The sequence below is a fragment of the Carex rostrata genome, chromosome 8 (assembly GCF_964058835.1).
Source record: "Carex rostrata chromosome 8, lpCarRost1.2, whole genome shotgun sequence".
NCBI classification, from domain to species: Eukaryota; Viridiplantae; Streptophyta; class Magnoliopsida; order Poales; family Cyperaceae; genus Carex; species Carex rostrata.
The window spans coordinates 4,838,396-4,861,184 of NC_135925.1; the positions used below are offsets into that span (position 1 = coordinate 4,838,396).

At 34.6% G+C, this 22,789-nt stretch overlaps 1 protein-coding gene across 1 annotated transcript; it reads right to left on the reverse strand.

Moving 5' to 3' along the window:
* Nucleotides 1-1,022: 1,022 nt before the first annotated feature.
* On the reverse strand, nucleotides 1,023-19,212 carry LOC144558037 (uncharacterized). The gene is made up of 6 exons (XM_078306744.1): nucleotides 17,973-19,212; nucleotides 17,719-17,871; nucleotides 8,546-9,723; nucleotides 3,075-4,107; nucleotides 2,714-2,884; nucleotides 1,023-2,325 (listed from the first exon to the last, which is right to left on the reverse strand). Exons 1-6 carry the CDS (start codon nucleotides 18,871-18,873, stop codon nucleotides 1,142-1,144), a joined length of 4,620 nt encoding a protein of 1,539 aa, XP_078162870.1. The 5' UTR covers nucleotides 18,874-19,212; the 3' UTR covers nucleotides 1,023-1,141.
* Between the last annotated feature and the right edge of the window lie 3,577 nt (nucleotides 19,213-22,789).

Below are 22,789 nucleotides of genomic sequence, written 5' to 3' on the forward strand. Positions count from 1 at the left end.
ATTATATCTCTAACAAATTCAACAGATTAGCACATGGTACCAGTACCATAGTCTTTTACTTATACATCAAAAATTGTAACTATGTAATCTAAAAACCCAAGTCCAAAAACAAAAACTGAAAGCCAACAAATCCACGTTATTCCTAAAAGCCAACAAATCCACGTCTTCTTTCTTATCTTGCCTTCAGTTCTGACAAGATCCGCAGAACAACACCATACTTCCTGTACCGAATCTCCTGGTACCATCAGCCGGCAACCCAATTGTAGAGTAATCAAGCTTTAAATTGTCCTCGCATAGGAGCATTGAAAGAGTGGTACTCCTCATCAGTAGTAAACCATACCAATAGTCCAGCACAAAACTAGACAGGATTCTTGTTTCCTCCGCTAGTTATGGTTCCAGAGAGAGAGAGAGCTCCTGGCAAGTCGGAGGCGGAGGGAAGTAGAGAGAAGGAGAGGGGTCGGAGTCGGGGTAGTGGAGTCGGAGTTGGGGCTGCGCTGAGCGACCAGTCGACCAGTCGGAGGCAGCGACTGAGCTCCAGTTTCGCCTCTTAGCCTATGCGTGAGAGAGAAGGAGAGGGGTCTCGCTGTCTAGGGTTTTCATTTTCGCCTTTGCCGTTCTTCTTTTTCGCGTGAGAGAGGAGGAGACACGGGGAGCTGTCTAGGGTTTTAATTGGAGGCCTCCATTTCCGAAAATTGTAAAGTAAATGTAAAGGGTGTTCAACAGGAGACGTCCAGTTCCGCGTTTTGGCAATCTGATCAGCACTATTCTTGAAGCAGATCGGAGGGTCAGAAACACGAATTAATACAGCCCCTTTAATTTGCAAAGTAGGATAGCATAACTCATATATATATATATATATATATATATATATGTTAACTATGCATATATCATGTTGAAAAAATAATGAAAATTTGATATATATATTATCGTACATTAAATAATTAAAAAATTCACGGTCCGAAATTAATTAGGTGCATCAAATATTACTTAAATTTGCATCAAATATTACTTCAATTTGCATGAAATTTTTTTAAAATTTGATATCAAATGATCAATCCTCTTAATAATTACTACATACATTATTCTCAAGTAACAAGAAGATTTAGCAAATAAAAAAGATAAGAATAAGTTTAACAACCTATCATCTTGCTTGTTCAATATTGATAGATAACAATTGACGCTCAAGGCTATACTGTCTGCTACTCTCTGAGACTACACTGATTGTACTGGTACTCCCTGTTTCTTCAATCGACCTTACACTTTCTTGAATGTTTTCATCATTAATTTTTTTCTTTCCAGGCTTCGTCAATCCTTCTAGCTCCAATGCGACCTCTTTCATTGTCGGACGCTCCTCTCCTTTCACATTAATACATCTTCTTGCGAGATGCGCCACAAAATGTAGCTCATCGAACTTAGCCTCCTTTAGGAGACGTGGCTCAGTTGCTTGGATTAGACGACCCTCGTCAACCAATGATGCAAAGTATGTGGCCAGATTACGACACTCCTCTGGCCGAGCAAAAGAGATGGGTTTCTCTCCTGTTAGCAACTCAGCGAGAACAACACCGAAACTATACACATCGCTTTTTTCTGTTAGTTGACTTGTGTAGAAGTACTCCGGGTCTAAATATCCCAGAGTCCCTTGAACTAGAGTAGTTACATGAGTTTGGTCAAAGGGGACCGATCTCGAAGCACCAAAATCAGATACTTTAGCGGTATAGTTTTCGTCGAGAAGTATGTTGCTAGATTTTATATCTCTATGTATGACAGGAAAGGAAGCAGCCGAATGCAAATATGCAATTGCACACGCGGTTTCTCTGGATATTCTTAAGCGATCTTCCCATGTCAAACAATTTTGACTGTGAATGTGCTCATACAGGGTTCCATTGGATATGAATTCATATACCAATAATGGAACTTGGGTCTCTAAACAACAGCCCAGGAGTCTGACCACATTTCTATGATTTATTTGTGATAATATGGTAATCTCATTTACGAACTGCTCTACCTGGTTCTCATCTATTAATTTAGATCTCTTTATGGCAACCACTTGCTCGTTTGAAAGCACGCCTTTGTAAACAGTGCCGTATCCGCCTTGACCAAGAATTCTGTTTTCACTGTAGTTATCTGTGGCTCTTTGTAGTTCTTCTGCGGTGAATATCTTTGTTGTCGAATCAATACCTTGAGAAGCCAGTCTTTGTTGTAAGAGCCAACCTCCATTTTGTCTGAAGAACTCAGATCTCATTTTAACTAGCTTTCTTCTTTGTAGTCTTGAAAAAGTGTAGAAACTTGCCAATGCCAAGACGAAAACAAGGCAAAGACTTATTCCTGCACCACATTACATTTTAATTAAGGCAAGTGGAATACTTTTTGTTCTTAATTAAGTGAAAACTTTGAATGTCCCTATAAGAATTTAGGAAAAAGTTGGATAATTATAACAAATAAAATTCACCCGGAGGAATGGTCATTGCGAGATATAATTTGGAACTTCTTTAATATGTGCTATTTGTTTTGATTTATATACTTTATTTTGCGTTGAATATGCCACCAATTTTATCAATTGTCATGCCACAGTTGTAAATTAAGTTGTTGTTATATCCTGTAATTAAGAATGTGTGTACCTGATGGTGGATTGTGTTTACTCTTACGGGAATACATTCATAGACACAGAAGATTAATTCAAGAATCTTTGATGAGAAAAATGAGAATTGTATACCCAAAATAACATTAAGCGGAGATGCCTTCTTGCTCATCTTGCTGCAACCGCTTCCTTCTTTTCTGCCATCGCCAATCATCCCTGAAGGGCAACCACATGTGACACTGCCTTCTATGTTGTTACAAAGTCCACTACAGGGGTTTAATCTGGGATACTGACATTCGTCAACATCTACAAAATCCACAAGAGATTTACAATAAACTATCAGAGACAAAATAATTAATATCCATTTCCTCTTATAAATCAATTACATTTTTTTTTAAGTATGTATACAGTGAGATAAGTTTTGTGGATTTCCATAGTCTACAAACTATTTTTCAAGCTGCTCTTAGATTATTAAATTTGGCATCTGTGTACTTACCACTGCAACCACCTTGAGCGTAAGGATTACCATCGTATCCTTGGCTGCAATTGCACAAGTATCCTGCACCGGTCGGTGAATCATAGCATTGGCTGTGTTTCTTGCAAGCAAAAGAATTTAAATCTTTCTCGGCTTCCTCACAGGACTTGTCTCCGATCGCCCAATTCAGAACTACAACGTGATCAGCTTGGTTATCACGGAAGTACCCCTTGTTATCAAAGTGTGCTGCTCTAAATAAAAACTCATCGCGCGTTGTAAAGAAAGCTGTACTACAATTTGTGAGTTGCCTGACTCCTGTATTCGGAACTTTATACAAGTTCAGCCCAAAGCTCTTTAGGTCTCCTGGTCCAGGCAATGGCATCTGACAACACCCAAGACCAGAGCAAGATTTATCAATTCTGCTGCTAGGATTACTACAAAATGCCACACAACCACCCATCTTGAAGTTGTTACCACCACCATTACTATCACCAGCAACACCTTCTATCAGTACAATATCGTCACACCCAAGTACAACGAAAGTTGTATCATTTTTCGACAGCGTAAATGGAGTACCAGTCAAATTTAGCCAGCCAGGTCCACGGAGAAGTGTTTCAGTTCCGCTGTCATTACACTGTTGGTAGATTGGTCCAGTGAAAATTTTCACTTGACCATTCAAAGAAATGTCTTGAATGAGATATCCACCAGTAGGTAACTGAAGTGAGGGATTTAGATTGCCTATTCGGGTGCTTGTACAAACGACCTCGAAACCCTTTAATGCAACACCTGGTGCTCCGAAGGGGTATGGAACTGAGTTGCAAACTGAAGTGTTATCTGTTGCACCTCCATCATGTGTCACGTAATTGAGTGGAATAGATTCAGAGATGAAGCATATCAATAGTAGGAAAATGGAAAGCCAGAGCAGGTGCATAGTTTCAAGTGCTGTGCAGTCTTTGAGATGTAGTTCATTTCTCAAATTAAAGAAGGGGATGACCGATGACAACTGTAGGAAATTAGATTGAGACCAGTAGTCTTCTGCATCATTTTTCGTGAACTAAAACATGTAGCAAGCTGTTTCTTTATCTCGGTCTCGTGTCCCTTGAACTTTACACTCTATCTGTTTTATATTTTGGTACTTGTAGAGTGCCTCAAAAAGTCAAAATCTTGCAAAGACTTGGAGTCGTTTTGGTCCTACTAGTCAAAACACATCATTGTCTGGACAATTTAAGGGATAATTATACATATACTAACATCAACATCCTCTTTTCTTTTTCTTTCCTTTTTCTTTTCTTTTTTAATTCTTAAGCATTATAGTGTTATAGAAAAAGGTAAAAGATGAAAGAGATAAGAACTAAAAAAAGTATAATATTGGCTAACATAATGGCATTAGAAAAATATTATTTTTTTTTTTAAATAATTTGGGCGTACATCCAATTTTTATAGTGTATTCAGTTGATATCTTTAAAAGTATTGTTCAAATTGAAAAATACTGAAATTTTAGATGTGTTCATTATTTGAGTAAAACATGTATCAAATTTCTGCTGATTTGAAAATTAATAACGTTTTGATAAATTATCGATTTAAGACACATCATGTCTAAATGATGGAGAACAAATAAAAAATTATAATTTATATAATAATTGTTAAATATGAAATGAATATTATATGACGTTCCTAATTTTTAAAAACCTATTGAAATTGATATCCCTATTATTCCCTCCAACTTTAATTTTGGCATGAATTTCTAATCCACAAATATTAGCTAATCCAACCCCGCCTTAAGATTTCAATACCTTCTTCTTCCTTCGCATATTTTTCTTTGTTTTTGGTGGACGTACACTTCCTATCTTTCTACTCCTCACCTCCTAAGAAGATATGGAATCATTGGTGAACACGCGCTCTTTTTTACTAGAGAAAATTATGTTAAATTTGTAGCGTTTCTGTCCACTTAAAACCACAAACAAAACCAACGTCACCTCCCATTTTGCAAGATGTGTCATGTTGGTTTGGATGCTCTCGGAATTTTTACCAAGCTCCTCACAAACAAAAAAAAAAGGGAAAAAAGAAAGAAAGACTAGGGATATTAGCTGGAGCCAACTCAAGGGCCCACTGCTAAGTGCTACCTACAAGCTTGTTTCATGGAGTCCGGATTCTCTATTTAAAATTCTTTGATGTATTTCGTAACAAATCATTAACAGCGGAATACGAGCTTTATGATAGTATCATGTATTAACGAATATAATGAGTATTTTTTGGTGGTTATCTAACAATGACTATGAAAATATTATAAAATTATTGACAAATGATCATATACAATTACAATACTTACAAAATGTAATTGAAAAATGTGATAGGTTCAGATGTGAAATGAAGTGGAACAATTGAATTTTGCCCCTTTAAACTATTAGAATATATATATTTTTTTTAGTAAAGTTGGAATCAAACTATCTAACTAATTTAATAATTATAAATAATTTCTTATTGGAATTTCGAACATGTAACCTTTCTATGTTGCGATTGATCCTGCGATTTCAAATCCCTATCTTTATTTGTTTTGAGATTTGTGCATAAAAAATAGCTGTTCTTGAAATCCGTGTATTCCAAAAAAATGAAGGAAAAGATTTGGAATCGCAGGGTCCCTACGATTCTTTGGAATATTAAGAAGAAAACTGATATTGATAAAAATATGTTGGCTATTTTTGAAATATTGAGAAGAAAAAAGAGCGTGGGACTAGAAAATTTAGTATTGAACAGGTAAAAAAGAGAAAATAGGAGAAAAGAGAGAAAACTCTCCTTAATAATCTGTGAATGATGATTTCACAGTGCAAGGCAGTAAAGAAATTGATCTAAAATGTTTCAGTATAAAAAAAGAAATGTAGTTTAAAAGAGTTCTCAACAAAATTGAATTGATAAATAGATCCATGTATTCATGATAGCATGCTCTTATCCTCTTACATAGTTTTCAACCAATTGACATTCAAAAACCTCAGATCTTATGTCAACAAGACGTGTAACTTATTAGCCATATATACATAATCACAAACAATAATTGACTAATTGCCAAAGAAATGCCTACGCTTTTTAGCATCAATAAAACAAGCATCAAGCTTCATTTATCAAAGTTCTTTGTGTAGGCCCCTCTATTTCTGTGGAATTGGCAATCAATCAATTTCTGTGTGGCATCAATTCTTCACACAACTCATCCATTTCTTTCTTATTATAGGGTCCATCTGGCAAGCAAAAATAGTGCTAAAGTCAAACATTTTCTTATAAAAAAGAAAGAGGCCTTGTACAAGATTCTCTTTCTCTATTACCACTTTTGTTAACTATATTACCAAATTCATTTTTAAAAAAAAGAGAAGAATTCAAATGCCTTCATTTTTTGTGTCTCCACTATACTTTCATTTTTTAAAATTTTAATAACTCAAAATTTAAAACTTAGAAGTTAAAATAAAACTGTTGAATATGATCTACATCATTTTATCTATACACGTTTAAAAAAATTATGGCATTTCAATTTTGTTTTGGTTGTCATCAAAAGCTTGTAAAAAAACGTACTAATGTGGATAATTTTTAGACGTTTATTTTTCAATTTATTGATTCACATAAAAACAAAATTGAAATGTGATAATTTTTTATGAGTACATAGAGAAAATAATATAAATCACATCTAACGGTTTTATTTTGACTTTTAAGTTTTAAATTTTGAGTTATTAAAGTTTAAAAAAATAGAGACATAGTAGAGGCACAAAAAATGAAGGCATTTGAATCATTCTCTTTAGAAAAATAAACATATTTCAAAAAAAGTTCCTAGAGCCTGAAAAAAAAAAAAACACCATAATTCCCAACGGTATTTTAAATATACTGAAAAACCTTCAATAATTTTGTAATCATTTTTTTTATATTAATAAAAAGATTGGTTTCTATTGATTGGGCTCTCATCGATACTTTTTCATTTGTTCCTTTCCATTTCTGATCATGAAGTTTGCACTTTCGCAAACTTTATATCTTGTTTACTGCTTAGTGATTTCTTTTTAATTAGAGAAATGGAAAGATAAATTAACAAAAGATTTGAAAAGAGTGTGTGGCAATTATCAAAATCGAAATAAGAGTAAACCATATAAATGTTTCTTGAAGTATTTTATTAATTTATCATTTCTAATTCTTAAATTATCATTCCTTTGTCGCTCCTCTTCTACTACAATAGTTCATCTGCAATCGCTACCCTTATCTCCTAGCTCCACAGGAAAACCTTTCCGCCTCCCTCGACCAGCGACAATAATTGCATCTGATACTCCCTGAACCACCGACCTCCAATGTCTCTCTCTCATCCCCTCCCCTCCTTTTTTGCCTCATTGTTTCAAGTAATTATGCATCTGCGGACTTTGGGATGGAAATTGTGTTAAATTGTCGCTTTATTGGGCCGTTATGTGTCGTCTCAACTAAGGGTTAATATTGGGCTTGTTAACTTTTCATAATTTGTACTGAATTCTTACAACTGCTGATGCACTTTTTTTTTAGCCATACCGCATATGCAACTTCATCTGGAACTGGAACTTAGAGTCAGCCTGAAGCCAGGAAGAAGAAATAATGTAATTAGTCATAGGCTCAATTCTGTCTTTTTTTTCTTGAGAAACAATAAGGTTTTAACATATTGAGCCTATTAATTTGTCTCTAACATAACAAAACAGAGTTTGAATAACCTGAAGGTTATCTCAATAAATTTGTGAGAAAAAGAGGTTGACTGGCCAATTAAGTACCAACACTACAAATTGTTGATTAATTAATTGAATAGAGGCTTAACATATTGTTTTAACCTTTTTAAAAAAAAATTGAGATCTGTAACCCCAATTCTCTCTTTGTAATAGAAGCTTATTTTTTAAATTAAAGGACTCCGTTAACTCTCACATCTATTTTATAGATGCCTCCTGCAGTATAACCTCTCTATAAATAGGCAAAACTCATCAATCTCCGTGCTTAACCTGCAGTTCAACATAGACTATTAAAATTAAAAGATTAATAGAATAAACGCTAAAACAAAAATCCAATTGTTCTTGAGAAAGCAAGGCTGAAACAATTATATATGTATCTGATTTCATTTAATTCCAGAACATGAAGAGAAAAATGAGCTAAAAATGTTATTAAATTATTAAGAGAAAAGGTAACATTTTTGTATCTCCTGAATTGCTAATTAATATTGCAATTGATGCCTATGTTCTCATAATCATGCATCTGATTTTGATGATTGTGATCTTATTCATATCCACATAATATTACAGTAGCTCATAGATATCTGCTGTTATTATTGTCACAGCATGGCCATGTAATTGTTAAAACAAAGGTCTTTAATGAAACTTACAACCAATTTGAAACTTACAAGATATATAATGAATACAAGTACATGGATGGTACAAAATAAAGCATGCAAAAGTCTCATACCAGAGTTCTTATTTATATCTATAGCTCAAATGCTTGTAAAATTTACAGTATTATATCGGCAGGTCCATCGATGACAACATGTGATCTTCAAGGCTATATTGTTTTGTGCATTCTACAATTTCTGAACTTGATAAGTTTCCTACAACAAGCAACTCTTGAATTTCTTCATTCCCTCTCTGACTCTGTTGGTGTCGCACCCTCCTCAGTGCCTCTAATTCTAAAGAAACTTCTTTCATCGCCGGCCGCTCTTCTCCTTTCGTATTCAAACATTGCCTTGTAAGACGTGCAATGTCGTAGAGTTCTTGTGCTCCTGCCTTACTCGCAATTGGTGGATCGATGACTTGAAGCAAGCGATCCTCATCAAATGCAACTGTGAAATACATTACTAAATTGTGAAATTCCTCTGGTCGAGCAAAAGAGATGGGTTTCTCTCCAGTCAGCAGCTCAGCAAGAACAACACCAAAACTATACACATCACTTTTTTCTGTTAGTTGGCTTGTTAGGAAATATTCTGGATCCAAATAACCAATAGTTCCTTGAACGAGAGTAGTGACATGTGTTTTATCAAAGGGAACAGACCTTGATGCTCCAAAGTCTGATACTTTTGCTGTGAATTTTTTATCGAGGAGTATGTTGGAAGACTTGATGTCTCTATGGATTATTGGAAACGATGCTGCTGAATGCAAATAAGCAAGAGCTCCAGCAGCTTCAGCCGCTATTCTCAAGCGGCAATCCCATGCTAAATGGTATCCTGAATTTTGGCCATGAATAAGATGTAAGAGTGTTCCATTAGGTATGAACTCGTATACCAATAAGGGAACTTGAGTCTCTAAGCAACACCCTAGGAGCTTCACTACATTTCTATGGTTAATCTGTGAAAGAATTATGATCTCATTAATGAATTGCTCGATTTGATTCTCATTTTCTACTTTAGATTTCTTAATTGCAACCACTTTTAGGTCCGATAAAGTGCCCTTGTATACGGTACCATATCCTCCTTGACCAATAATATTGTTTTCGCTGTAGTTTTCGGTAGCCTTCTCAAGTTCTTTCTCAGTGAAGATTTTTGTTTCTGACTCAATACCTTGTAAAGCTAACCTTTGTTGCAACAAATACCCTCCATTCTGTTTGAAGAACTGGGATCTCATCTTAACTATCTTTCTTTGCTGCAAACCCCAATAAGAGAAAAAACTCGATATGACCAGCGTAAACAGAAGCCCCAGACCTGCACCTGCATTGCAACAAAAGATTAGTTAGTCATCATGCGTTGACTTGCATTAATTTCTGCTTCTCCTTAATTTCACATGAGGCAGTACTGTGTAGACTGTCCCTCGTATAATACATTTCTAGAAACTGACAATGACCACAACAAAATTTGTATAGATCTTTCGTTCAGCTAGAGAATAGCCTTCTTGGCAATATTATTAGTACCCACCAAAAACGAATTCGCTTCCCCTGAGATATTTTAAATTTTGAGTTGATCTACGGAAAATTCGGACCATTATTCAAATCTTTTCTGAATAGGCACCGAATTAAAGATGATCTGTTTTTAGATAAACTGAAACCTTCAGTTATCTCAGAGAATACGGACTCCACCATAACCTCTCTCCCCTATGCTGGAAGTATGCTGCTATGCTATTCTATGTTTGAACTTCCAATTATACATGTTTCTCCACCTATTCTTATATTTTAGATATTGATTTCTTTTGTGCATATGATTATCTAGTTTATGACCTATGATAGTTAATGATTTAATTTTGATAGATACTGTCAATTGATACCAAAATTAATAACCTTATTTTATTACCTCAACAGTACAAGTATCAAAACTGTTATATCCCATAAATTTAAAACATGATTAATGATACTAATCTGAAAGTTCCACTCAACTAAAATTTTATTGCTAATTAAACAAATGATCATTTAGAAAATAGTTATTATCTAATTAAAACATAAACTAGAAATTTCGAGATGTATATATAATATTAGACACTTTGAAAATAAACTAACAGGGTTCGTGAAAATAGATAAATCGAACAAGATTAATTAGACGTACAAGGATATAGATGTTCACTCAAACGAAATTTATAAAAGCTACAATTCTCGTTCATAATAAATTATTTAGTCAAATTGGACATTTATAGGTGTAAATAGATATTATAACGAATATTTCCAAAACCAATTTTCGTTAGAATTCAATTATTACATCCGATTATATTCATTAGGGTAAATTTCGCTGTAGGTCACTAAACTTTGTTACTTGTCACGAATTGGTCACTCAAGTTTGATTTGTCCCTTTTGAGTCACTCAACTTTGTTATTTGTCCCAATCAAGTCCCTCTATTTTTTCCATCCAAAATTTTAACGGAATATGCTAATTCCGTTAGTATTTTGGATGGAATATGCTAATTCCGTTAATATTTTGGAGGGAATGAGTATATTCCGTTAATTTTTTGGACGAAATAGGAATATTCCGTTAAATTTTTGGATGAAAAAGTATAGAGGGACTTGATTGAGACAAATAACAAAGTTTAGTTACTTAAAAGGGACAAATCAAACTTGAGTAACCAATTCGTGACAAATAACAAAGTTTAGTGACCTCCAGTGAAATTTACCCTATTCATTAGGAACTCTATTTTATTGCTTGATTTGTTTTAACCCTTGGATCTCCTCATAGCACGGATTTTGAAGTCATCTCAACCTTTGATTTTGAAGCAAGTGAGTTCATATTGAAATTCTGAATTTGTCTGAACCTTCGGATTACATCTTGCACCAATCCTGAAGCAACCTCAACCATTGATCCTTGGCTGGAATTGAAAATAGAGAATAAACTATATTGGATTGAATTTTCGGGTCCATGACCCCTTTCCCTCCTCTTCTACCACTGACCAGCGGGCCCCCCTTTATCCTACTCCCCTTCTCTTCGTTCTTCTTCTCCTTTCCGCGCAAAACAAAGGGGCAAAGCCCTTCCTCTTTCTGTCACTGCGTAGTGCACCCCACACCCGATCTCCTCCCTATCTTGTTTCACTGACCATCGGGACCCACCTCTCTAGTGCTCTCTCCTTTTCTTCCTTCCTGGAGAAGGATTTCGCGGTTTGAGTTTTCCCTCGCGCCTCTCTTGTGCCGTCCCGTCGGTTGTCAGAGATCCCATCCCGGTGCTTGACTTGTGCGCGGTTTCACCTGCTCAGTGCGACCTTGGTGCCTGGTGCGTGCCTACCCTCTGACAGGGGCTTGGCCGTACCCCTCTCAGTCCCTGTTGCGTGTGTCTCCCTTCTGGTATAAGTATACCCCTCCTCTCTTTTGTGATTTTTCTGGTTCTCTCTCATGCGTTGAGGCTTTTGCTTGTTTCTCTCTGTTCTTGCTCTTTTCCATCTGATCTGTTGAGAATCCGAAACCCTAAAAATCTAGGGTTTCTTGTGTGTTGTTCTGGTGTTGGCTTTGTGCTGTCTTGGTGCTTGCTTGGTGCAGTTCTGGTGTTCGATTTTTCTGACAGCCGTTCTATTACCCTTCCTCTGAGCTCACTCTAATCAGGTTAGTGATCACCTTAACGATTGTTTGGTTCATTTGGATTGTTAATTTCATCTTTGCTCGGGTTGTTGATTTTCCCGGCAAATGGTGCTGACTTGAGGCTTGAGCCGTGTTGTTGAATTCTGGTGTGCCTGTTCTGATCTGACTTGTGGCTTGTTTCTGTTTTGCTGGTTCTATTGTTACTTGGCCTGGTCTGTGCTGTTTTGCGGGTTCTGTTGTTGCTTGGCCTGGTTTGTTCTGTTTTGCTGGTTTGTGTTGAGAATGTCATACTGGTTGTGCTTGTTGTTGTGTATGTGATGCTGGTACCAGTCGGTACTGGCCCAGTGAACTGCTAGTACTGTGCTGATTTTTGTGTACCAGACCTTGACTTGACAGGGACCAAAATATAAATAAAATTAATATAGAGGTTGTGAGTAATTTTATATAAGATTGAGGGGTGAAACGAAATTATTATGACTTGTGGTAATTTCCCTAATTTATAAGGGCCGAAAGGTATGTAATAAAATAACGTGTGTAGACTTTAATTTTAAAGTTACAATTTCGAAAGTAATGACCAATTAGTTTAATTAGTTCAACGGTTCCTTTAAAATATTATAATCCAAACTTCGCATTTCTAAAATATAAAATCACTATACTAAACTAAAATGCAAATTAGCAATAGTTATGCCAATACACCAATTATTAAGGTTAGGAACTTTAAACCTCAAATTAGCTCTAGAAACCGAAATTTTGATCGAGTAAATTATTTATACTTCTTTTAAAGAAAACTAAAATATCCAACACATTAAATAAAATAAAAGTGTCATAATAAGTTTTTGAATTAAAACATTTCTTTAAACATTTTCGAACTTGTACGAAAACTCGTTGCTAATTAATAAAGGACTATTAATTAGCAACGAAAATTAGTTATTTTTGACTTAGATTCAAAATGACTAATTATACGTAGAATTAGATTAGTTATAAAATAATGAATTGAGCGACTTAGAAATAATTAATTAGAAAACACGTAAAATAGTTAAAGGTTTCATTTTTAAAATTTTATAATAGAATTATACATCTAAAATATAAAATAACTAAACTATATTAAAAACTAAATATAAAATTTGCAATAAGGACTTGGCTACGGTGCTATGGGTAGCTAAGAGGCCTCCCGTGCTACGGCTCAATATTCGACTTTTCAAAATCCTAACGGTCGATCCGAACCGTTCATCTTGTTCTCCATATTAATATGTGCTTGGAGACCAAATTTTACATTTTTTGAAAATTTTTTACTATTTTTTTAGATTTATTGAAAATCGTTGTTTTTCAGACAAATCTGGACCATAAAAAACAGCGATATTCAATAAATCTAAAAAAATAGTAAAAAATTTCCAAAAAATGTAAAATTTGGTCTCCAAACACATATTAATATGGAGAACAAGATGAACGGTTCGGATCGACCGTTAGGATTTTAAAAAGTCAAATATTGAGCCATAGCACGGGAGGCCTCTTAGCTACCCATAGCATATTAGCTATTTTTTTAGATAGATAGAAAATCAGTTGATTTAAAAAATTCTACACCATTCAGATATTCGATTTTCTACCTATCTAAAAAAATAGTAAAAAAATTACAAAAAAATGTAAAATTTGGTCTCCAAACACATATTAATATGGAAAAGAAGATGAACGGTTCGAATCGACCGTTAGGATTTAAAAAACTCAAATATTGAGCCATTGCACGGAGGTCCTCTATGATATGCATATCATATTAGCATTTTCCTATATATATATATGTAAGTTCACCAAGTCTCTGTTAGTTTGTAATAATCTAAAAGTCAATAATACAATAAATTATCATAAAGCTTTGTTCATGAATTGAATGTTTATTTATATATCATTTTGTTGCCTTGAGTATTATTGAATTTATGGATCATTTCGAGTTCATGACTGAAATTGTGAAACTCCATAATATAGATAATATATACTCTTAAAAGGTCACTGACCAAGGTAATTAGCAGGAACACTAATTACCGCGATAAGGTTAGTATGTGGATTAAAAGATGGTTAAGTTTTACAAACCACCTGACACGAGATGTCATTTTAATCACATAGATACATGTTATAGAAACATGGTATTTGACAGACCCCGAATGAAACATTAAATAGAATTGTGTTCGTGTCATTTATGTTTTCATTCAGTGTCACGTTCTACAGTATGAAGTATTCATCTTTCCTACTAAGAAATGTATATGTGTGATTGTTATCAAACGATGTCGGTAAAATGCAGTTATAACAGTAGCTCTTCGGTATACATGGCTTAGCTGAGGTAGTGATGGTTTACGAAGAATACTATTTGTCCCTCGTATCTCTATACGAGCTATAGCATCACTAGGCCCCTTGATAGAGTAAGATTATCTGCTAGCGGTATAATTACAAGAGTAATTATATTTGATAATCTGCTCAAGATCAAGAAAAGATTCAGTTAGCAAGGATGACACACATCTACCTTGAAACTGATCTGATAGCTATGAGACAGAAGAACAGACACAAGTAAATTGTTTACTGGATCGTGATATTGTACAGTACAGCATCATCTGTGTAATTGGATGGTCATGATGTGTTGCCAGATGCCGCTCATGATTATAGAAGTTAAAACAGTTTTAACTCTGTTTACCAACATAACACAGATCCTATTGGGTCACACCATATAGGAGCTACTCGGAGAATCTTACTGATTAATTATAAATTGATTATAATTAATATTATGATTGTTATAATTAATTATACGTGTTATAATTAAATTATAAATGTTATGTAAAAAATAACAAGCAAAAACATTGGTTAATTTATAAACGTGTGTGACACGTTGTATAAAAGTTAACCGGTTAATTTATAAATGTGCAGGACACGTTGTATAAATTACCGAAACAACAAACCGCAAGAAAAATATATATATAATTGTTCAGAATAATTATACGAATATTATTTGTGTTCGGGCCGAGGGTATTCGGGTCTTTTCATATTCGTCCTTATCGGCATGACATGTCATTGATCCTATCCAGATGACATGTCATCAATCCTATCCACAAGGGCAAAATGGTCATTTCACACATATGCCACCTTGCATGTGTAGAAACATGGAGAAGAGTGTGGAAGGGATATTTTGGTCATTTCACATATAAAAGGATGAGGTGTCAATGGCATACCTTGTAAATAGGCCGAACTTGGAGGGCATTTTGGTCTTTTGCAACCGACCCTAAACACTATAAATAGGGGTGGAGGGGTAGAGAGAAAATAACTAATTCATTCGTACCGGTTTCGTGTCGAAACGGATCGGTATTTTCTCTCTTTCTTGGTTTCTCTCCCAAATCGTGTTTCGGTTGAGAAAAGAAAGTTATACGTAGTTGACGTATAATCTTGCGAGTTGTTGTGAAGTATATTTACGGGATCGATGAATAGTATTTTACCGAATTTCGCAGTATGTCAGTTTTGCATATTGATGAAACTGAGCAACCGAAAATTCGTGTTTACGGGTTTTTGTCTTTTTTCTGTGAATAGTGTTTTTGCAGAATTCCGCGATTTACGGTATTTCTGGCAAAAGAAATAAACCGCTCTCCGGTTAGTCCTGGTGGATAACCGATAGAGGCATCAGACGTCTGATGCTCCAAGTCGATTCCTTCCCTGGTGAGGCTCTACTCGCTCGGTCTGCATTCCAACTGTGATTTGGAAACAAGGTATAAATATGTTATATTAATCTATTTAATTGGTAAGTAGATTAAAGTTTTAGAAATCAATCATGGAGTAGATCTGTAAAAATGATTAAATTGGGTTTTGATGCCAAAGGAATACTGAAGGTGGACCGCCTTGGAAAGTTTCCTGACATACCCCGTTTAATCCTAAGCTTAAGTTGGCCGTAGAAATTTTTGTTCTACGGTCATTCCGCACCTTAAGCCTAAACGTTTTGGTTAGCACCGTGAAACCCCAACAGTCTCTTGGTGAACTCAAGTCTAAAACTCATCGAATCGGCCTCAAATAGAGGTGTTCAAATAGTTCGGTTTAATCAGTTTTGGACCGAACCGAATTAGTTCGGTTCAAATGGTTCGGTTTTTTCGGTTTATTATATCGGTTCGGTTTGTTTTTCAGAACCGATATACTACTTTGGTTCGGTTCGATTTTAAATATTTCAAAACCGTTTATACTGAACCGACCGAACTATTCAAATTCAATTCATTAGCCCCCACCCCCGACCCCAACACGATTAAAACCCAGCTTCTCCTCCTCACACGCGTGACTAGGACCTAGGGTTTCATGCGCGGCGCCTTCACCAGTCCTGTCTTGTCGCACGGCTTCACCCCTTCACCCACCCCAACGTCAAATTGCCGAATCGTCTCGCACAGTCGCACGATGTCCGCTTCTAGCCCCAGATACGATACTATAGCTTCCCCTTTTATCTCTCTCTCAGTCTCTCTTAATCTCTTGCGAATAACAAGCTTTTTGAAAGTTGAAATAATTTTCTGAGTATCCTCTTTCTTTCTCTAGTTCTCTTGCTGAGTTTTCTGATTTTATTGAACAATAATTGTTTTCCTTCTCTTTGACTCTTTGGCTCTTTGCTACCCTTTTGCCTTGCTCTCTTAGTTGCGCAACAATTGAAATTAGCTTTGAAAGTTGAGCCCTTTCTCTCTTTGTTTTTGTTCAATTAGATTAATTACGTGAATGTGTAGCATGGGCTGGAGAAGAGCAAGAGGCTGGAGAATACTTCATCATGCTCATTCACTTGCAAGTTGCAAAGTTTTAGAATATTTTTGTCTTTTACGTTGATATTAATAAAATAGGCTGATGATGCAAATTTTTATAATTTTTGGACTACAATGTAATTTTCCCTTTTGAACAATAGATCTGATGATTTTTCATAAAATTCATAATGGGTTATGATGATTCTTTGAACCCGTTATTTTTTATATTGGATTTTCTGGAAATGAACAAAAAAGAGATCATTAGTGAGATGGTTTTCTGGATTTCTTGCTAAGTACTGTTATTACGTTGATTTCTGGATTTCTATTTTTAATACTTGCTCTTTGTGTTAACTTTTATACACGGTTTTCTGATTATTATGTGATGTGCAGTTAAATTTCGGTTCAAACCGAAATAAACTTCGGTTCGGTTCGGTTCTATTTTTAAAACCGGAATAAATCTTTGGTTTGCTTAGTTTGGTTCTGTTGAAACCGAAATTGAACCGATGAACACCCCTAGCCTCAAATGACGAATCTGAACCATTGAAACCCGTCTACCTTACGAGTGATGCGTCTACATGTAAATTTTTCTAATTTTGAAATTAATTTTTTATAGAGTCAAGTGGTCAAAAAAGATTCAAAAAATGAATGCATTAAAATTAATTTATTAATACTCTAATTTTGACCGCTTGACTGTATGCTAAATTAATTTGAATGTTTAAAATTTTCACAGAATTCGTCATTTGAAGTCGATTCGATTGGTTTTAGACTTGAGTTCACCAAGGAGCTTGGTGACTTTAAGAACACCCTAGTTCTACTGTGTGTGTGTGTCTATATATATATATATAACCGATATATATATCAAACTTATTGGTATTGTTGTCAAGGGGTGCGTGCTTGATCAGATTGACTAATACTGGAAACAATAATTGAAAACATCTTAATTATTGCTCACAAAGTAATATTAGGATTCACAAAGGAAAAAATTACCTAGAGCAACTCCAAGCGGGAAGACCCTCTTGCATCCATTTCCCCCTTTTTTACCATCACCAGTCATGCCTTTTGGGCAAGAACATGTATAATTTCCCGGTAAATTGATACAATGGCCTACACATGGATCTGATTCAAGGCATTCATCGATATCTGAAAAGAAAAGCAAAAACTATTTCGTCATGAATTATTAATTATATATATGCAGTTTCAAGCAATGGTAATTTGCTGAGGTTGGAAATTATGTATTATACCGGTGCAGCCATCTTCAGCATAGGGATTTCCTCTGTATCCTTGACTACAGTTGCACAAATACCCGACCATCGAGGGTGAGTCGTAACAGTAACTGTTATTTTTACATGCTAAGGAACCAATGTTTTTTCTAGAAGCTTTACATGACTTGTTTCCAATTGCCCAATCCAATTGTATGAGGTTATTTTTGTAGAACTGTGCATCATCGCGATTCTCAAAGAGAAACCTGCTCTGATTTGAGAAATCATTTCTTGGAGCAAAAAATGCGGCACTGCAGCTGCTATGACCCACACCTGAATTTGATATGATGGCTTGTATAAATTGAAGATTGAATTCTTTTAGATTGCCTGGAAGAGTAGCTTGGCAACAATCTAGGCCACAAGACCCACCTGATGAGAAAGCACCCTGAGGGAAAGAAAACGTGACACAGCTAATTATCACTGTCTGGTTTTCGCCTTGTCCAGTTATCAAGACTACATTGTTGTAGCCAACAACTGTCAGCATATTGTACTGGTAAGATATTGTAAAAGGAGTTCCATCTAAGTTGAACCATCCTGATCCTTTAGATTCCGTCGATGTGCCATTGTCACCTAAACACCTTGTTTTAATAGGTCCGGCAAAGATCTTTATGTAGCCTTGTAATGATATTTCTTTAATGGTGTAGGTGTTGTTGGATATGGACAAGAAGGGAAGGTAAATCCAGGGTTGATCCTTGGGGCATCCTATTTCGAAGCCTGGTAAGGCATTGCCGGCAGTGCCAAACGGGTACGGAACAGAGCCACATGTTAGGTTTTTGCTCTCATTGGCATCAAATACAGAGGGATTGATGTATGAGGATGAAGAAAGTGGCATGGATGTTAGTATGAAGGATAGTAGAAGGAAGAGATGGATCTTTAAGAGCATGGCTGATTTCAGGAGGGAATTAGATGTTATTGCCTAATAAAGGACTGCATACATGGAAACAAGCAAGATCCCATCCTGGGAACTTTATATGCATTATTTTTCCTTTGTTTGGCTTGTTGACTGTGGCGTCAAATTCATTGTCATTTGTAGTCACTATCGGTGGGGTAGCCATGATTTGAGTCAGGAATGGTTAAAAGTTTCGGGTTACCGGATTACCAGGTAAGTGGATAAAATTAACTTATAAACTTGAATCATTTTAATCAATCTCACCAAATTCTAAATCAGATTTATACATAAATCATAAAATATTAACACTCAATAATTTTAGTCAATTATCAGTCACAATCTGTAATTTAATTCATTCAGTTGGATTGTAGTATTGAATTGTCTTTTTTTGAGATACTGATAGAAGCTTGTAGTATTGAATTGTCAAAGAACAGAGGTAAGCAATCATCTACCTCTGTTACATGATGGCTCCGCCACTGATCACTTTCAGTATCATTTTTAGGTAACTAATTTATTTATTTATTGTTTTGTTCCTCATGGAGGAGATAATTGAAGATGAACCAAAGTGGGAATTTATTTATCTATAGAAAATATTAATGAAGAAGAGAAAAATAAAAGGTACCAACATATTTTCATAGGTAGAAGAATTAGTATAATTTTTACCGATTTGAAATTTGGATTTGTAAAATTCCCTGATCCAAACTTATTTTATTTTTATTTTCAGAAATCCAAAGTCGTGTCCATATCTTCTGTGCATCATTAATAGACTAATTTAAGTACTTAAAATTTGACTCTGATGTATAGAAAAATAAGTTTCAAATATTATAAAAAAAAAAAAATCAAGATCAAAGTTTCCGATTCATCATTTGATGTCGAATATATATAAAACAGACTTCATACAGTCTCAACTTTATTATTCTGAGAAAAAAAAAGTTCGGATTGATGGTAGAAATTCTACCAATTCTCTGTGGATATATACTCTTTCTATTTGTCTCTCTTTTTTTAATATTTTCTATAGATAAAAAATTAAAAAATTCTCGATCAGGACTTGGTGATGTGTAACAGCGTAACGACTGTTAGTCGACGACGAATGGCTTGAGTGTAGACTGGCTATGCGTGGCAGTAAAAAATTGAAAAAGATTTGGTATTGCGGGACAGCTAATTAACAGTTTACTCACAATTTTATTTGTCTATGAATTAGAGCTAAAAATTGCTCAGACTTAAAAAGTTCCTAGTCAATGGTCTTAGTCTAACTCACTACTTTTTCCACACGGAAATGTACTAATTAAATATAGAGAGGGAAAGCTTTAATTGCTCAAGTTAGAACCACCACCACCACCGTCTTCTTTTGTAGAGAAAAAAAATCAATCATTTGTTGTTAGCAATAAAAATTGAATGAACCTAATATATACTCAAGTTTATCACAGTAATTGGTAAGCTTAATCTAAAATATATTTAATTGAATTCAAATGTTGAATTGAAACAGTTAAAACCAGAGGCGGAGGCACTCTATCTAAATGGGATCAATTGATGCTCATTTAATTTCAAGCATTTTGTATTTATTGATAAAATTTTATATAATTTAGTAGAAAATGTCATGAAACTGTCAAATTGATACCCATTAGTAGTATACAAATTTTATATGCTTGACCTTCATAGTTTGAACATCTAGCTCTGGTCCTCATTAAAACCTATCAATCATCTGCCGCAGTAGAGGATCTCATGGAGCAAATAACGGTTTTTTTAAAAAAAGAGGTAAAACTCGTTCCATTGAAAATAAAACTATTAATTACAATTTACAAGGACCAGTTCAACCAAAGTAGCCTACTTTAACACTGCAGCACCTACAGTGGTGTTCAAAATAACAATTAATGGTTTCATTTTCTAAACAAACATCTCTACTCACAAATGACAATTAATGCTTGAGATGTAATTTGCTAGATATACAAGGTCTGTTTTGCAAATTGTTTGATCAATTATCTGACAACCTGCGCTTTTGAATTTTCCTTCTTGATTTTCTTCTTTTCTTTAGCACTTGCTATCTTACTTTTATTTTCTTTTTAGAAACAAGCTCATGACATCATGAGCTGCATTGTATTTTCTTTTCTTTTGTTACAAATTTTATCTAACCTTTTACCATTAATCAAATTAGAGCTCCACTCTTATTTTTCCTCAGAAAAAGAAAAATAGTTAAAATCTATTTATTTCATGAGTGATACATTTATATTTCAAATTTAATTTTCTTTTTATTTCATTTAAGTTATTTTAATTCATTGATTTTCTAGTATTTTTTATCATTTGACCTTACACTAAATAAAATTAAAAATTTATAAATTTAAGAGATGGGCTACGGTGAGTTGCGAAGTAAAACGACTATTTTACTTCACGCTAATATTTTACGATTTTAAATTTCAAAACGTCGATCCGAACCGTTCATCTTGTTCTCCATATTGAAATGTGCTTGGAGACCAAATTTTATATTTTTTGGAATTGGTTTACTATTTATTAAGCAATTTTGAAAGTTGCTGATTTGATGGTCCAAATTTTTTTACTGTTTTTACTGTTCACAGCAAAACAGCAATTTTAAAAAATACTTAATAAATAGTAAACAAATTCCAAAAAATGTAAAATTTGGTCTCCAAGTACATTTCAATATAGATTAAATATCTAACGGTTCGGATCGGTCGTTTGGACTTTCAAAATAAAAATATGGCGTGAAGTAAAAACGCGTTTTACTTCACAACTCACCGTAGTCCATCTCTAAATTTAATATATAATTACATTACTAATAAAGTATATGAATTTCAATAATTTAAATTCATTATTTTGTTTTTAGCAATAAATTTTTACTTGACAAACTTGTATCATTTTATTTGATATCGAGTCACGAAGGACGTGTTCGGCGTTCCAAGTGGGAATAGGAACTGAAAAAATACTGTTTACGTGGAAAAAAAAAATTTAGTCTGAGTAAATTTTTTTTTTCACGTGAATAGTATCACGCCGAACAGTGGACAAAGGGAAAAACGCAGAAATGGGCAATAACGAGAAATGTAGTAATTCGCATCCAAGTTCTAACCCCGGCAGACTCTAAGGTAAAAGGATATGGAACATGGACATCGGTGTAGAACTGTAGATATATATTGTTTTTCTTTTTTGTTTTGTTTTGAAAGCTTGGTACGTAGTGGAATCCATATTTATAATGCCCCCTGCGCCAAATAATACTGGGGACAGTATTTATCTGACTACTCGGGATGGCGCAGGGGCCATTATTATTTGTGCTTTGAAATGTTGGTGACTACTCTGATTACAATATTCATCTGATTGGAATTTGGAAAGCGATCTATGTCTAAATTGACTCTAGAGATCAAAGGTCTCCTTCTTCCATCCATGCTAGACTCCTCTTTTCCGGGAATTTTCCTACTAACTTATTGTGGGATACAGGGATGAGATGCATTAATTAATTAAAGGGAGCATCTAGCTATCCCCCGTAACAATCCCCCATTTCATCTCCAGTCATTAACTACTTCAATAACTACTAACTACCTAGGGAGACCACTTACTATTTGGGGACCACATAATATTTGAAAGATTTTACAACTGGTGTGCGCAAGTATTAATCTATAATGCATCAAGTATTCATCTATAACACATCAAGTATTTTAAAAAAACAAACTGAACACGTTTTTAGAGGTGAGATTTTTTTTTCTTCGTTCAATCTAATCAATATTTCTGATGATCGGTGAGGAATTTTGCAAATCTAAAACCACGAATGTTTTTGACATAATTTTATCTTTAAAATGAGATTCATGATGATATACTTTCGAGTTGTCCGTTGTACAAGTATTCATCCTTATCGAGAAAATATTCATCCTCGTCGTGCAAGTGCAAATATAGAAACTGGACACATCAC

What these genes read in the sequence shown, in the direction of transcription:
- LOC144558037 (XM_078306744.1), bottom strand. Translation starts at nt 18,873, where the DNA reads ATGCTCTTAAAGATCCATCTCTTCCTTCTACTATCCTTCATACTAACA. An exon ending in TGCTGAAGATGGCTGCACCG is followed by an intron (nt 17,872 to 17,972) that starts GTATAATACATA and finishes TTTTCTTTTCAG; the next exon opens with ATATCGATGAATGCCTTGAA. An exon ending in TCCGCTTAATGTTATTTTGG is followed by an intron (nt 2,326 to 2,713) that starts GTATACAATTCT and finishes AATGTGGTGCAG; the next exon opens with GAATAAGTCTTTGCCTTGTT.